This window comes from Camarhynchus parvulus, chromosome 1A (genome assembly GCF_901933205.1).
Source record: "Camarhynchus parvulus chromosome 1A, STF_HiC, whole genome shotgun sequence".
Lineage (NCBI taxonomy): Eukaryota > Metazoa > Chordata > Aves > Passeriformes > Thraupidae > Camarhynchus > Camarhynchus parvulus.
In genome coordinates, this window is record NC_044586.1 from 23,776,713 (window position 1) to 23,794,213 (window position 17,501).

The 17,501-nt window shown below is 43.8% G+C and overlaps 1 protein-coding gene across 1 annotated transcript; it reads right to left on the reverse strand.

The window, feature by feature from the left end:
* Positions 1-512: 512 nt before the first annotated feature.
* DESI1 (desumoylating isopeptidase 1) lies at positions 513-17,316 on the reverse strand. The gene is made up of 6 exons (XM_030960284.1): positions 17,057-17,316; positions 8,094-8,115; positions 7,112-7,181; positions 6,362-6,471; positions 5,492-5,614; positions 513-4,371 (listed from the first exon to the last, which is right to left on the reverse strand). The coding sequence occupies exons 1-6, from the start codon at positions 17,145-17,147 to the stop codon at positions 4,278-4,280; spliced, it is 510 nt and encodes a 169-aa protein (XP_030816144.1). The 5' UTR covers positions 17,148-17,316; the 3' UTR covers positions 513-4,277.
* Positions 17,317-17,501: the final 185 nt, after the last annotated feature.

The window sequence follows — 17,501 nt, forward strand, 5'->3', positions numbered from 1 at the left end:
AATTACCTGCTGTGCTTCCTCAGCTTGTCCTGCTGCTTTAGGGAGTCTCTTCATGTCAAAGTGCCCCTCCAGGAAGCTCCTTGGTGGCCATTTGGTGTCAGCTGGTGAGGAGCTGGGACAGCTTGGTTTCCCTGGGAGCATAAAGGTGCCTTGTGCTGAAGTGCACAGCTGTCCACAGCTGTGGCTGTTCCCTCAGCCTGGTTAGCTCTGAGAACAGGGCCAGAATTAAATGGTTATTTAATACTCCACACTCCAACCACTCCTGGTACATTCGCTTGGTTGCCGCTTGGATAGGCAGCAGCTGTTGTCAGGAATAAAACCTCTGTTACCAGCAGGAAAGGCCAGGAAATTTTGTTTGAGTTTAGAACGCAAACAACTGTGAGCACTGGCTTACACTCCTTCTAGAGGTGCCATTAAGGTAAAGGTTTTCCTTTTAGTTTTAAAATTTAATTTTTAAAAAGTAAAATTAAAAAAAATTAAATACCTGTTTCCAGGTATTTTCTATGGGGCAGTGCTAGTACTTGGTGGCAAACCAGCACATCTGAAGAACACAGCCAAAATAATCACAATCACACATCTCTGTTACAATCCCTTTCTGTTACAAGACCTTTTCTGTACTGTGCTGATACAGACTGTTACACAAACAGGAAACTCTGTGGTTTATCATTTGGATGCCATCAATAAGCATGCAGAAGGCTGAATCAAGCAGAATGAATTTCTTCCCCAGAGCCAGATATTTTAGGCAGTGCTATATAATCCTCCCCAATATCCCCTCTGAAGCTCCAGAGGAACTCAATCATGGAAGTCTACTTCTTACTCTACTGCTTTTTTCCTTTTCTTTTTCCCTTTTGGAAGTAGCATCAAGGCAGTCAGGAAAATACTTTTTTTCCATGTTAAAACTCTGTTTGGCCTCTTCTTCAACAGCAGACATTAGACATTTCATACATGTAGACTTAGATGACCAAAGGCTGAACAAAACCTGGGCTGACAGAACATCTTCATTCACCTCATCCAAGCTGTGTCAAGCTGCAGGAGTATGGTTTTAAATACTGTAGTACTTACAGAAGAAAAGATCTCCCAGACTTAAATAAGTGTATTGTCTTTGGCTAGTTTGAGCAAAGGGCAGTTACCACCACTACTTCCAGTAGCAGCACCTGGCACAAACTGCTTGGGCAATTTCTCAAGCTACACTTCCCAGATGGGACCAGAGCGAAGATAATGACTTCTGGGCAGCTGCATTGGCTGGGCAGCTGCGTGGGCACATGCATTCAATCAGAAAAATGTGTTGTATTTATTTTTATTGTAATAGAAAAAAACCCACAAGTAAATCAAAACATCACTTTCTGCCTAAAGACATTATTAACATTTTTTAAATGGCACAGGGAACCTCAGCAATACAAGACAGAATAGTAAGTGTGGGCAAAAGGATTCTGTTCCTTTTCAGGATTTCAGTTTCCATGCCCCTTTGTCCAACAGCTGGCTGAAGTTCATCACCTATATACATTTACATACACTTCTCAGTCTAGTTTGTTTTCAGCTGGGTGGAACATTGACGGCACAGTCCTGCAATTTACACATAACCATCTTTGGAGAAAACAGGTTTCCTAAGAGTCCTACAGGGTACAGGGGTCTCACTACCCAGTAAGAGCAAGCAAAGAGGATTCCCTCTTACAGTTCTTTGCCATGAAACACAAGAGTAGGTCCTGAGCCCAGGAGCTCTTTGACTATTGCAAACAATATATGGCTGAGTGAAATTTTACCCAGTCACCTTAAAGAAGGAGCATTATCTCTGCAAAGGGGCTCTGCTCAGGAGGGGAAAAGGCAGATTGCAAAATGCACAGGGTGAATGTCTTCCTTTTCTTTCCTGCCCCGAGAGGATGAAAAAGTCCTGAAGTAGGCAGCCAAGCAGGAACTAGGCTCAGGACATCCAAAGTGGTGGACATACAGGGTGTATCCTCATTATGTAAGTGTGTGGGGCAGAAACTATGGCACCAGTGCTTCCATCACAGGCAGCTGTGCCTGAAGTGACAGTTTGCTGAAGGGCAAGCAAGCACAGCTGTGCTGCTCGCAGGTACCAAACGAGCACACCAGGATGTTGGGCTGCACTGTGTCAGCTTGAGTGTATCTGCTCAACTGAGGAAGCTCCAAGATCTCTAACATGATTTACAGCATTTTGTGGCACAGTGATGTGTGTATCAAGATGAAAGGCTGGTTACTCTTCACAAATATGTATGGGAAAAGACTGGAGATAATATATATACTGGACAGGAAAACTAACCTATGGTGTAGTAAAACCAAACACCAATCCTTCCTCCAGGAGCATCTAAAGGCATTCATAATTGACTTTCATAGAATGTTTTCTGCAAACAGGGCATTTGGAGGGGGAAAGATTGAAAGCTTTTGTAAAAAAGCCATCTGTAGTAACTGCTACAGTTATCTCTGAGTCCAGTCTGTCAAATGAAATGCTTAAGGAGAAGTTGATGGCACAAGCTGAGAATGACAAGGAAAAGAAGCATCTGGGCTGTAGGGGCCACGGCTGTGCACTGAGAGCAGGTGAACATGAAACAGCAGAATGCCCTGACAATACCCTATTCCCATCTGTGCACTGGCTCCACAAAGTGCATGACAACAGAGTATTTGACAGTGACAAAATTGCAGTTTTCCTCTAATCCAACCCCTGAAAAATACAAACTGTTATTGTCCACATAGAATAACAGTGTGAGAAATTTATCAATCTGCATTATTCTGGGAGAAAGAACCTAGCACAGGAAAGACATCTCCTTTAGGTATATAAGAAGTTCCCAGTGCAGGAAGTTTGAGATGCAGGACTGAACTTGCAGCAATACTTTTCACAACAAAGCACTGGACAAAGGGCTGTACATTTGCATAGATGCTTTTTTGGCAGCATCTGGGATGTGCAATCCCCATATACAGAGCATCAGCAGTGTTCTGGGGTTTATCTGATGTCTTTCTTATATTCCTTCCTAAATGTAACTGCTACAAAATTGTTCAGGAAAGTAGTGTGTATATATATATATGTACGAAAAGAAAACATTGTGCCTATTTTTTCATTCCCCCGTTCTTTCCCACTGCAAGTAAATGCAAAGCTCTAGAAATCTTAAACTAGAAGATGCAGTATTGCTATAATCAAAGGTTAATCTAAGCACAGGACTGCTTCTGCATGTATCCCAAGAAACTCAGTTGTTCCACAGAAAAGCTTAATTTTACTCTTCTCATTTTCTTCACAACTGGGGAGACCTAGCACTTATCTCTCTTAAGGAGAGCCCTGATGTGCTTGACTGCTTTGGAAAGGGCAGCACTTTGTTGGAACTCCTGCTGTGTCTGCAATTGGATATTGAAGGCAGAATTGGTCCAACTGGTATTGTCATGCAGTTGCCATGCTACTCCTGCCTTGCTGTACCGTAACTCTGGCTTTGCAAGGAAAAACAAAAAACCAAGAAAACAGTTCTTATGCATTAACAAGGTTCTGTCTATCTGCTCATAAGCTTATGTGTGAGAAAAGGAAAGTTTTCACTTCATTTTACTTTCACCTGAAATTTGTCTCTACCACTTCTGCTCATGAGATTCTCTCAGCTGGTTCTTTCCCATAACTCTTGGATCTGGAATTACAAGGCTCTTGGTAACCTTCAGCTCCAGGTTCCCTCCCACCACAGCAAGTCCCACTGAATTTCAGCTTCTGACTGTGACACTGACACATGGTTCAGCTTCATCACCTTTCCCATACACCTGTACCACTGCAAATATTCTAATCAGATGAGTTCAGCTCTTCCTTTGAGCAAATGTCAGTGAAATATGCAGACTAATCCTGGGACACCTTCACTTCCTAGGCTACCAATACTTGCTCTGCTTTTTTTGCTAGACTTCAGCAAATACCCTCAAAATAGAGGCAGTGACAAGACAGAGATGCAAGGGATGGCCAGGACATCCCCTTACTTAATTCAAATTGTGTAATGGGCCATTGAATGCTCATGGAATGAATTTCCACTTACCAGCACAGGAGTTACGTAGAAAGTGTCAGCCTACTTGGACAAGACAGCCTTTATAAATTAGTATAATACTATTAGAAATTATGGCAATATTTTTGGTAGCATTGTCTTACATGCACCCTGATAAATTCTCTCCCCAGGAAATTTTAAAACTTGTCTTGTAACTTCTTTAGAGTTAATTCTCATGAGAAATTATAAAATAGAAATCTGGTAGATTCATGTTTAAAAAGGAAGAGGCCTGGTGAGGCTGGGCACACTGGGTCACTCCTGTTAGCTCTGTCCATTGTGTCTGCTGAAGGTATTGCCTCCGGGTGGCTGGATCTGGATGGAGTCCAGGAGGGGCCTTAAAGCTTGTCCAAAAGGTCTGAGAAGGTAAAGAAATAAACATCTCAAATAGTTTACTTGGTCAACAACTCCCATTTACCACTGAAGTGCACTCACTTCCTAGAGTGCAATCAAACCAACATTCTAGAAGCAAATTTGAAGAAAAGACTTCCACTACAAACTAAAGCACACTAATTTAACCTATTAGTTTACTGTTCAATAACTAAGAAACTTAAACATGACTTTATATCATATAATCATCAGATAAGGTAGTTCTCAGTCCTAACATGCCTAGACTGCTAATGTAACACTGTCTGAAACCAGCTCTCAGTAATCCATTCTACTTAAGTGTGCAAACAAAATCCTTGTTATGCAACTGCAGTATTCCATTAAGTACATCAATATTGAGGCCTGCCAAAAGAATAGCCTCTAGTTTACTTAGAAGACAGTGGTTCAACACTCCCAGAATATTTTCTGTTGCAATCTGTAGCACCTGGCTTGTCTTTCAGTAAGACTCCCTCTGTTACAGACTTTATTTGATTTTGAGAGATCTGAAATTCTAAGAGTGCAGGGTAGAAGACCCATGTCTCACAAATAATGTGCTACACCACTGTTATGAAAAGTAAGACATAAATGATGGAGCTCACATCATCCTACTGGGATCCTCACTAGCTGAGGGTTAAAAAAAAACAAACAAAAACAACGTCTGAATTATCAAGCAGGAAATTTTTAATTTCCTTTTTTTCATATCCTCTTTTTCCACCCAATCCAAGATTTAAAACTGCAGCATTAATTTTAAAATTGTATCTCCCCTGCCTCTTCAGAAGCAAAGTGACACCTCTGCAATTATGGGGCTTAGAGAAATTACTTTTAAAACTCCTTGCACTGTTTTCTGAACCCTTCTATATTGAAGAGACCATCACAAAATAGCTAGTTTAAGTTAAAGGCAGAAGAACATCTTTCTCTCTTCTTTGGAACATCAGTGCCAGTTAGCACTTGTCATACAGTGTTGCAAGTGTTGATGTAAAGAAAGTTGCATCCTCTCCTTAATCTTATGCTGGTTCTCAGACAGATCCATCAGAAACTGGTACTGCTGGCTCTGTCAAATGTTTAAGCATTAGCATGAAGCAGCTACAGAGAGGAGGGGCATCCATACTCACGTGGAGAGAACTTCAGATGGAAGGTCAGTGATATAGGAAGGGATTTTTTTTCCTGTCAGAAACTGTGCCACTTCATTACTGAAGGTGTTGCAGTTATGTTCAAAGAGGTTGTAAGACTCTCCTCTGTGCCACAGAAAAGAAATTGAAACAAAAACCCCACAGATTCAGCAATAAATCATACAAGCAGAAAAAAACTTACACCCTTAATGAAGAACATCTTACATTAGCACTTCCTCCCCCCACCCCAAAGAATTCTAAGGCAAATAGGTAAAATACAGACACCAATTCACCCTCAAATTCAATTGAATCAGGGTGGAAAAGGACATCTCTCCACATCCCTGACTTTAATGCAACCATTTTTAGAAGAATAGGTGAGGTCAGCTTTCTTCAATTAAAACCACAGTAGCAGTAACGAGAAATCACAGGAATTATTGACTCTGAAAGACAGCCAGAACACGAAATGTTGTGGTTTCCTACTCTTGTGAGGAGCAGAGTAAACTCTTTAACAGTCAAGACCTTGCTTCTACTCATGTGAAAATTGGCAGCTTTACTACAGTGACTACCTATGACTCACAGGGCAAACTGCTATTTACTGAGAGATTTCATTTTCTCTGGTGATTCTCTCAAAAACATTTCAGGCATTATTGGATTTTATAAAAAACAGTGTTAAAGACTTCCCAGAAGACTGCTTTCCCAGCCTAGAAGGCAGCTCCTTGTGTGTATTGGTGCATCAGTCCAGTCCATATTTGAAGAGTACCAAATGACAGAGTAAGCAGACAGAAGCTCTGGGAGCTGGATTGGTTTCATAAAACCTTCCTCCATTCTGCACCTTTTTGGTACACAGGTTTTCCAGTACAGGCTGTTACTTACCGGAATGCAGATTCCCCCAAAGAGGAAAGGTATTCCAGAAAAATTTCTTCAGTGACTTCAGTGTTCCCCAGATCAACAACTGTGTCTGGAGGGCCAAGAAGTGTCCCTCCCTGAAAAAATGAACAGCCAGAAGATACTGTCAAATGATCAGGCTGAATTTTCTTGGAGGACTCTACTGAATAAAGCTGTTATGGCTTGTGCAAGCACAAAAGAAGGAACTTTTGGTATGTTTATCAAGCAAAAAGCCCTGCTGGCCTCCCTTGTTTTGTACTCAAGAGAATGAGAATGAAACGTCCATTTCAGCTGGTAAATTTGGCTCTTTGGGCTGAAAGCTCTAAGCTATGGCAAAATTTTCCTTTAGAAGCACCGCCCATCCATTTTACCCTTTTAAGAACAGAAAGGTCTGAGAAAACGTCATGGTTTGGGGCCTTTTTTTTACTCTTAAAAAGTCTGCATGTAACACTTAGTGATACAGAATTGGACAAGGTGTCACTCTGGCAAAGCAGTTGCAAAAGGTGTTCTGGATAGACTCTACCAGAAGAAGCAACCCCCAGCCTGAACTGAGTTGGGCTTAAACCCACTGTCCATGCTCCCCTCACCCTCAGTACCCTGGGAAACCATGACAAGCAGCTGGCTTCAGCATCTGCCTGAATTCAGAAGTCTTTTGCTGCTTTTCTAAAAGACAGTAACACAAGCAATTCTGATCAGGTAACTTTACAAAAAATTATCAGAAAATTAAGTTTAACTTACAGGTGCACAGCTGGAGATCCCTCCACTACCATAGAAGAATTCATCCTTATGGACTATTATGGAGGTGTGCCTGCCACAGAAAACAAAACAAAACAAACAAGTAAAAATAAAGGAAAAAAGAAAATAGCCTAGCACATAAATCACTGATAAACTGATGAGCTCAAGGACATAATGAAGGGAATAACTGAAAGAAAAGGTCAATGTGTTTCTGTGAGTGGGAACAGGATCTGCTGGGACATGAATGGATATGGAAGCAATGATTATCAAGCCTACTGTAATCCTGCAAGCAATTAGGAAAGAACAGGTTTAGCTAAGAGCCCAGCCATGAGCCTCTCTCAGCTAACGGGCTAAGAGTGAGGTCAGCCCTCAGAGACAGAACTAGCTCTGCTACCACCCTGACAGAGATTTCTCACTGCCTGACAAGCTGGTCAGCCAGCCACTGGAGACAGATCCGAAGAGAGGAAAATGGATGGACAAGGGTTTAGGGGTTTTATTGCCTCTAAAATGAAACCAAACAAACTCTCTTTGTGTGATATCAAAATTCTTGGTGTGAATTATAGGAAATTAAGGGTTTTTTTGGTGACTGAATGTAGATACTGCTCTTATATGACAGAAGACTCGATTCTGTAATACCTTCTTCCCACCTACTCTTTTACTATCATATTTAGTCATGCCTGGAATTATAAGACAAAGTGCTTGGGACAAGGACACCATCTTATCCTTGAAAAAGTAAACAGGTGCACAAAAAACACAACAGCTACTAACAACACCCTATTCCACGGGGTCCACTGAGCTTTGAACAGAGTGGTTTAACTAGCACCTGACTGTACATAATCCTACTGCCAATCTGTATTCATGAACAAAAAGTGCCTTGCTCTCTCTTCCATGTTCCTAAGCTCTGAAGCCTATATAACTGCATATTGAAAATACTTCCTACGCCAGTGTTTTACCCACATTATGCAATTTAAATCTAGTCACTTACCAGATGCCATCCAGCTGTTTCCCTGTATGCAGAGAAAAGAAGAGTTATTAGCAACGTATTTTCTAGATTTCAGCCTACTTTCCGTCAATCACTTAGGAACCACGCTTATTATTTCACCACGAGAGCAACACAAAAGATTTAATCCAGAGCTGCTTCTAAAAAAATCCAGAATATCTTTCAAATTAACTACTTAATCCCCACATCCTTTGTACTTCTTCCCTCCTGGCAGACAGAGGTAGCAATGCTATCCTATCCTTACCTTCCTTAGGTGTTTTTCTACAGACCAAGAAAACATTTTCCTAAAATTAGAGGTTTCAATCAGGAGCAGAAGAGTTGAATTTAACAGATTTCATAACTGCAGGCAGCTGGCCAGCAGAGTGTATTCAGTTCTCTTTTTCAGTAGCTGATGAGAGGTCTGACTTAAACATATGACCAGTGGTGGTAGCCTCTATAATGTATTCCATGATTTCCTCTTTTCCCTCCCTCCCCCTGCCCTTAAAAATTAGTTTAAGTTGGAACTGAGGTAGAGAAATACAGCATTGAAATTTATACAAGCTATAAAGCTGTGTGTTTTCCAGAACAAAGCAACAAAGACTTGCTTCAGGCACCACCACACTGATAATATAATTGGGTCTCAGAGAAAAGGTCCCTTTCAAAATGTGTTTCCAGTTCCCTAGAAGCAGGAGACCTAAGCCTCTCTGTTGTTCATGGTAGGATCTCAAGATTAAACCTATTTCTAAAAGGTAGAAAGGTTCTAGAGCTTTTACTGCTCTAGGCTCAATTATTTTATCCATCAGAACCAAAAGTACCCTGGTACCCTCCCTTTGGGAGCTCGTAGGGAGCTGGTGCATGCTGTGGGAGATGTGCTATAACTTCATTTCCTGAACAAGGTGCAGAACCCCCAAAGAGCAGATTTAGAACAGAAAAACTTCATGCATACCAACATTGGGTATTCTCTTGAACCCAAGCACTAGACTGAGTACTCCTCTGCCACAAGAAAAAGCAATCACAAACATTTTTTTCCACTCAGGTCTGAAGCAAAACAGTACCTGCTTCAGATGAGGGTCATGGAAGAGCAGAGGCAGGGAAAAGGCTGTTGTGACAACAGAGACATCACCTGAAGTGAGCACACATAGGTTTTGAAGCAGGTGGACTGATCTGTCACTCCCATGGGTCACAGCCAGGCAGCAACCACATTCCCTGTCAACCCATTGCACAGAAACAGGGGCTTGGAGTAGGATGAAGGCCAAGGGAGAAAGGCAATAATGACAGAACCAGAACACTGTGTTGCAGTAACTCAGAAGCATCTGCTGGCCCTTTAGCATGTCCCACTGCTGTGCTTCGTGATCCTTTGGCCTTTGCTCCACATGCTCCCCATGAGAGGTTTCACCTCACACTGTGCCGGCTCTACAGCCCATTGGCCCTGCAGGCTCAGCACCACATGTAGCACTGGACTCTGGCTGGCTCTACCCTTTGGCTTTGCCCAGTTAGCATTCTGTGTATCTATTAACTAATTATTACACATTTGCTCATGATAAATAACTTTTCACTAGAAACTTGAACTTTATCCTTCAGACCAGAGAAACAAACCATTTCAAAGGCAGCACATACTAGAATTATGCCTGTTCTTTGCATGCTAAATCAAAAGAGAACATCTTAGTATTTACTTTCACACACGCCTGCAGCAAACAATAACAAAAGACTTTGCAGAGAGTTGCCACTTTGTACCTAGATTCTGAATGCAGGTGAAAGAGCTACAGTAGATATTGACAATGTCACAGGTGCTGCCAGGACCTGCTCATGCAATTACAACACCTACCTGAAAATATCATTGCAGCAAAGGCTACAAAATGGGCTGCCCTAGCAAGGTTGCAGCCCACAGCTCAAGGAAAGTGACTCTGTCCTCCAATTTGACACTTGTGAGACCACATCTGGAGTGCTGTGTCCACATTTGGATCCCCACAATATAAAAGCCACTGACATACCAGGCTGGAGCACTCACTGTACTGAAGAAGAGCTGAGAAAACTGGTGTGTTCATCCTCAAGAAGAGAGAGCCAAGAGTCTGTATTCCTGTCTACAAGTGCCCAACAGGTATGGATGAAAGGGGACCCCTTGCTCTACTCAGATAGGCGCAGTGAAAGGCAACAAGTGCTAGCTGGAAAATGGGAAATTCACAATTCAGTAGGAAGCAGGGAAAACATTTATCATGAAGGTGGTCAAACGCTGGAGCAGGAGTCCAGGAAGCATATGGGATTTCAATCCTTGAAGATACTTAGAACTCTGCTGCCCAGGGCCCTGAAGAATTTGCTCTTGTTGGTTCTACCTTAAGCAGGACTTCTAGAGGTCCCTTTCACTAAAGTAATTGTCTGATTGTACATACAAAACCCAAGCAGAATTCAGGAACTGGACTTTGCTTTGGACTGCAGTCCAATCTCTACTGCTACACATGAAGTCAGTAGCAGTCCAAAGGCAGCAACGGCCAGGGCAGTAACGGAACAGCTTTTGGCAAGTGAAGCTGCCTATCTTCACAAGGCAGGTCTGTCTGATGCTGCTCAGCTCGGTCAGTTTGTGCCAACACTGATTTGAAAATCTTAATGAAGCTGCAGACCCACTATTTTTCCTTGGCTCCTAAAAGTCATTAACCAAGCTGGCATTGTGGAAAACACACAGCAGATCTGCAGCACTGCTGACAATAAGGCATCTGTGGTATCCCTCCATCCTGCTGCAGACAAAATATAATCCCTTTCTTCCACTGATGGACTGTGTCTGGTGAGAGGCAGTGCAAGTGTCTTCAGTGACAGCCCTGCTGGGGGATTTCCATGCCTAAGAAACCTGCCATCATTGGCCACATATGCATCAAACAGAGACATCCGAGACTGAGAACTTTTGCTAAGTACCCCAGGCTTCAAAGCTGGCTGTTGTCATTTCAACTCAAACCGAGCCACAGAGGAATAAATCAATGGCCACCAGTTTCTGAGGAACTCAGGCAGCTCCCTTTCCTGCTGCTCAGCAAGAATCTCAGTGTTGCTTGTCTGTCATGTAAGAGGTTATGTACAGACATTCATGGACACAAACATCTTCCTCCTGAAGTTCTGCCTCTGGTGGGGACCCTCCTCTGCACAGAACAGGTGACAGTTCACCACCACTGCCACCCCTGATAAGCTAAGGCAGAGCAATCAGGGCAGCCTGCACTAATGAGTTATATTTTGCCTTCTGCTTGACATTGCTCATTACACACAAAATATTTTGCCCAGAGCCTCTGAAGGCTTGATACACACAACAGCCCCAACAGCATGACCAAGCAAGGCTACAGCATTGCTGTGAGTGCTAAGACACAAATTGTATCTAGGCCTTGCAGCAACACTTTCCAATAAAGCTGCTTCTGGCAGCACTGTCCACTTGAAAGCCAGAAGCTCAAGGTTGCCATGAACCTCCCCAAATAATCCTACAGTGCAATAGAGCTGACATCCCAGAGTCAATAGAGAGGACTGTAAGAAGGGATTGCAAACACTATCCAGGATATCATCATGTTTCCTGTTCTTCCACTCCTTGCCACAATACTCCAAACTCCTGTGGTCACTGCAGCGTGGGTAGAGCTGTGTGCTCGTGCTGCCACCAAAACCAAACCATTTACTCATAACCCAAGGCTGTTTATTACTGTATAGAGATTCTCCAGTAATTTCCAGCAGAGCTGCAAAAGCCCTTGCAGCATTAAACTGCAGGCATTACCCTTGACTCAATAACTACAGTAAAGCTAATCCAAAGGATGCACATGCTCATAATGCAGAACGGCAATGTCCTCATGGGATAATGCTCTTTTGGGCATTTACTGTATCTGAAGGGAGGTTTATCAAGAGGATGGAGACACTCTCTTCTCAGTGGTGACAAGCAATAGTACAAGAGGCAATGAGCAGAAACTGAGGCACAGGAAGAGCCATCTGAACATGAGGAGAACTTCTTCATTGAACAGGTGATGACACACTGGAATAATTGCCCAGAGAGGTTGTGGAGTTTCTCTCACTGAAGTTACTCAGGAACCATGTGGACACAAACCTGTGCAATGTGCCTGAGATGACCCTGCTTGTGCAGGGAGGCTGGATCAGATAACCCACTGTGGTCCCTTCAAACCTTACCTCTTCTGTGATTTTGTTATCCAGGTAAAACAGGGAAACTGCAAGATGCTAACTAGTTTAAATATTTCAAGGGTCAGGGGGTGTTGAACAGGAAAGGTCAGTGCAAATTTAGATGTACACATTTAATCACACAACATTTACTGCATATGGCCAGGCTATCAGGTATCAACCCTCCCAGAGAAACTGCCCATGTGCCAGCTCAGCCTGAAGTAAATGTGAAGCAAATCAGCTTAGTTTGATCTGCATCCATTCCAAGCTAATGCAAGTCAAGGTACCTTGTTTTCATCACAGACTGTGAACATGGACATGAAAAGCTACTGCATTGTATTTGTGAGAGTTTGGGAGGATAGCCTGTCAGTCTTTGGAAATATGATGACCATGGTTTTTGTTTGGGGATGGTTTTGTTTATTTACTTTTTTATTTTTCCCTTGCTGATGTGCTTCTGTGGCTCTTTCCTGAAAATACTCACTAGAACATGGGGGGAAGATGCCAGTTCAGCATAAATCTGTGTGCTTAAGCATCTCAAAGATTCAATTTGTTTCAATAAGGCAGAGTAAGTAGCAAGTAAACAAGCTTTTATATTTGCTGTTTTGTTTTCTTTATAACATTCATAGCTCAAATACTTTAATGGTGTTTACATGAGCCAGAAACCTATGAGAAAAATAGAACATAAACAATTCCAGGACCCTCAGCTTAGTCACAAGAACATGGAGAATGAAGTAGTTAGATTAGTTTCTTGTAAAATCAATTCAGGAGACTGTAATTGTTTAGATACAGGGGCATTTTGAAAGAAGAAGCAAGCCCATATAATTTTAGAATACAATCACACTGGATTACTTCCATGCTTAGATTTGTTTGGAAGGCCAAGCACAAGGGAGATTAGATACTCACCAATCTTTTTTATAGTCACAGTAATTTATTAATCTTGAGGGCCAAACAATGTTGATTATTCTTGTGCATTTTAAATATCAAATGAAAGTGGCATTTGTATATTAATCCAAATTATTATACTGAAGCGCAGAAAAGTTCTGAGGCATGAGGGAAGGAACTGTCTGTGCAGATGGGCCCTTAGTTTACCCCATTCAGAGTTCAGGCCATCCAACCCTCAGTGCAAGATCTCTGCCTGCTTTTGAGCTGTAAAGAAATAATAGGAAGCTCAGTATGTTTAACAATATATTTGTGGTCTGCAATGGATATGCAAACCCCAGAAGACCATAAAAGACTCTAAAAAAAAGTAGTGAACTGGTCTTCTGTGGAATTGGAAGTAATACAATTTGGTCAACCAACATGGGTGTTTCTAGCAGTGCATTGCTTTGCATATTGTTGTAATTTCCCTAGGACAATCCATTAAGTTTCCTGCCTTTTTTGAATTGAAAATGACTCTAATTAGGCAAGCACTTAGTCAAGCACTATGCGCTACCCAGCGCGCTCAACCAAAGCAAAAAAAAACCTAACAGAGAGGGAGGAGCCTGCTTCAATTCCCTTCTCCTTGAGGTGCCCAGAGAGAGCCAGAAGTAGGCTATATTGGGGGAGGGTAACACACACCATTTTCGTGAGATCCTCAGCAAATGCTGGGAGCAAAGCTGATAGAATATCATGCTGAAGCAATTCAAAACTGTTCAGAACAGATGGAGGAGAAGCAGAGAAATCTGCTGGCCTGGGAAAATGGAACCAAGCAGAAGGCACCTCCTTTCAGCAGTTACCTTTCGCTCCAATTCCCTCTGGGCTGTTAAATCCCTACAGCTGAATGCACCACTTAAAAATTTCAACCAAAACATACTCCCAGTCCACTCAACGTTAATTTACACCACACTGAGCCAAAGCTGCTGTGGTTAACCAAGCTCCCAGCTCTCTGTGTGAGTCACAAAAGCAATAACCTCAGCTACAGGACAGGAGAACTTTGAGCTGGTAGATATTTTTTCTTTAGGCCTATGATGCAATAGGATTTTAATCTTCCTTAAAGACTTCTCTGCCTTTGGATGTCTATTTCAAAATCAGTACTGCAAGCTGAACTCTTTTCCTCTTTAGCCTCCACAGAATCAGGCGGATTATGTTTTCTGTCTTGGCAACAGAAAGCTTACTGCATTCAGGTCAACATTTCTTATTATTATAACATGTATTTGAACAGACAAATGTAGTCACAGACTGAGAGTGGGGGAGAGAGGACCAACAGTAGCTATTGAGAAGATGCAAAATAAAGCAACATAAAAATTAAATGTGCTGCTTCTGATACCAAAGGCAACTGAACTACAATTTTTGGTCATGCATACTTCAGAATAGGAATAGTCACTAAATTACAGGAAGCTTGCAGAAAAGTAAGAAGAATAAAAGTAGTCTGAGTAGAGAAAGAGTAAGCTGGCCAAGAAAAACAAAGACTGTCCAAGGGACAAGACTAAGTCACTGTAAAGCCTGCTATGAACTGTGCTAAACATCTGTGCCTTCCAGCTTCACTAAACAACAACAGAGAGAAATGGTACTGAACAAGTCAGTATAAATTTGGCAGTGAGAGCTGACCCCTGAAGGCTGTGCTGACATAGCCCACAGTACCTCTGGACCCTATCAGCACAACAGCAGACACAGTGCAGTGATGCTCTCACAGTGGTCAGTCTCACGAGACAGGATTCATCCCCCTCTGGCAAGGGGGCCTGAGCTGCTGTTTTCAAGCCTGGCAGAAATTGATTTTAGCACAGTCAATTACCATATTTATTTTTCTTTCTAAAACAATGTATTTAAATTTAGGCAATATTACAGGATTATCACTGAAAGCAAAAGTATTCTTTCAAACTTGGCATTGATGAAAAGAATACTGTAAGTAGAGATGCCAAGTGTAAATCCTTTAAGAAATGCCCTCCTCTTTAATTTTTATGACTTTCCCCGATGACCTACAGTTTCTGAACATCACTAAAAAAAGAATTGATATTGACCATCTGAGAGTTGATATGCAGAGAAATAAGAAGAGTTTTTTTGTTGTTCTTCAGGGAAAAAAGGGTCTATGCATGAGGTAAGAGGAGTATTCTCTCAATCAGTTGGCTCTTGGGGAGGTTTCCAAAATCATCTGAAATAGAGCTGAGTGTAAATGCACAGAATACACAACTTGAAGAAGGAAGGAAGAAAGAAAGAATGATTTGTTTCATGGACAATCATGTCACAGGATCTACAATCTCAAATGTTCTGCAGTCTGCATTGTCACTGTGACCACGCGGGCCTAGTTGGCCACATTCCATGAACACATCTGAACACAGTTACCAGGCAGTGCTAGCAAGTAGCACTTCCCCTACCACCCAGAAGTGTTCAGGTTCTTAAGCTTTCCTTTTCACTGCTCAGATTCCCAAAATTTACCACCAAACTATATCACAAGCACAAAAGTTTTCAAGTTGTCTGAATAGATTAGAAAGCATCAAAATGAAGTCTTGCACTATGTGTTTTTATGTGGAAATTCAGAAAGCTACAAGATGCCAAGACTGACTTGGTAGGTAAGAAGGGAGCTAAAAAGCCTTTGCTTGATCTGTGTGAAGATTGGCATGGAGAATGGCAACCTATCTCTATTACAATCTGTGCTTGGACCGACACTTTCAGAGAAGAGTAGTTAAACTCTACTCAACTCAAACACAGGTAAATCATGCACTCATGTAATCTCAAGATTTACACCTCTTAGCACATGATAAAACATGGCTATTTCACCTGACAGGCAAAAAGCTACTTCCCTAAGGGCTACAATAGAAACAATTCTGACCACATAAAAAGTTTTGAGGTTATCCAGTGCAGGGAACACACATCTCCCAAAGTGGTTGCTGCTAAGTGACTAACAGAGCACAACACACATGATCCCTGTACTATTTTCTTCTCAACTTTACAAACCTATTGTTGACCTTCATGAAACCTCATGCTTTGGACTTCCATTTTAAGCTCGCAGGAAATCACAAGAATCTCCTCATAGGGCAGATGAGCAAAGTGAATGCCAACAAACTGTAAAACAAGATTACACAGAGCCATCTGTTCAGACACTGAGTCTGTTGAGAAGTCTCATCCCACACAGACTGCTGGTCTGACACGGGTCAGAATCTGCTCATAACAGGTATAAAACACTCTCTTGTTGCATTTCTAATTCATGCTTCCAAAACTTCAAGCAAAACCTGTTTCCTTTCCATCCCAAGTTTCAGGTTCGGTTGGAAACGCACACAATCTCGACGAGACATCCAGCAGACTCCTACAAACCCTCTGAAGGAGAGGGAGGATAGCTGCACATCAGCAGCCCGGCCCGGCCTCGCCACAACATGGAGCCGTTCGAAGTCAATAACCTTGTAAACAGCAGGCGCCTTTCCTGAGCTCAGCCTTCCGGCCGCGGCAGCAGAGCTCAGGGAGCCGAGCTGCGCCTCCCTGCAGGGGCCAAGGAACACTTTTACTCTGCCGTTAGCAAATACCACCCGCGCAGCGGCAACGGGCGGCTGCGGGAGAACAGGCTGGACCCAGAGCAACTGGATGTGCCGCACTGACAAAGCCCGTCCCGAAGACAGCGGGGTCCGGAATCCCGCAGCCAAAGCCCGCTACGTTCCCAAGCACCGAGCCGCCGGGCAAGCCCCGCACATCCCGAGCCGCGCTGCACTCGCCGGACACCGCCGCCGCCCGGAGCGCCCTCAGGGAGCCTTCCCGGGCGGGCCGCTCCCTCGGGAGAACCATACCGGGCGGGGATCGCCACGGCCGGGGCAGGAGGCGGCGACTTCGGCCCCGTTTTCCGGCGCGGCAAAGCCGGGCCGAGGGGGTCGGTGGCGGAACGCGAGCCCCCGGAGGCGGCGCCCGGGGCGGCCCCGGGTCCCCCGCCGTGCTCTTACCCAGCATGAGGTGGCTGAGGCGCCGGGCCATGCCCTTGGACAGGTCGTACACATAGAGCTTCACGGGGTGCAGCGCCAGCGGCTCCTCCATGGGGACGGTGACGCGGGCGCGGCCGCGGGCGGCAGCTGGAACCCTTGCAGACAAGGTTGGACGGCCCTTCCCTCCGGGAGACAGAGGGGAACGGGAGGAAAGGGCGGCCCCGGTGCCGGTCCCCGGCACAGCGGCACCAGCCGTGAGGTGACAGGCGGGGAGGAAGGGGCCCCCCTCCCCGGGCGCATGCGCGGCCGCCCCGCGCCTGCCGGGCTGCCCCGTCACTGCGTGACAGCGCCGGGGGCGGAGCTACAGCCGGGGGGCGGGGACCGACAAGTCCCGCCGTCATTGGCTGAGGCTCAGAACCGTGAGCAGCGCGTGAGGAGCTCCCGCCCTTCGCTACCCCGCTGCAGC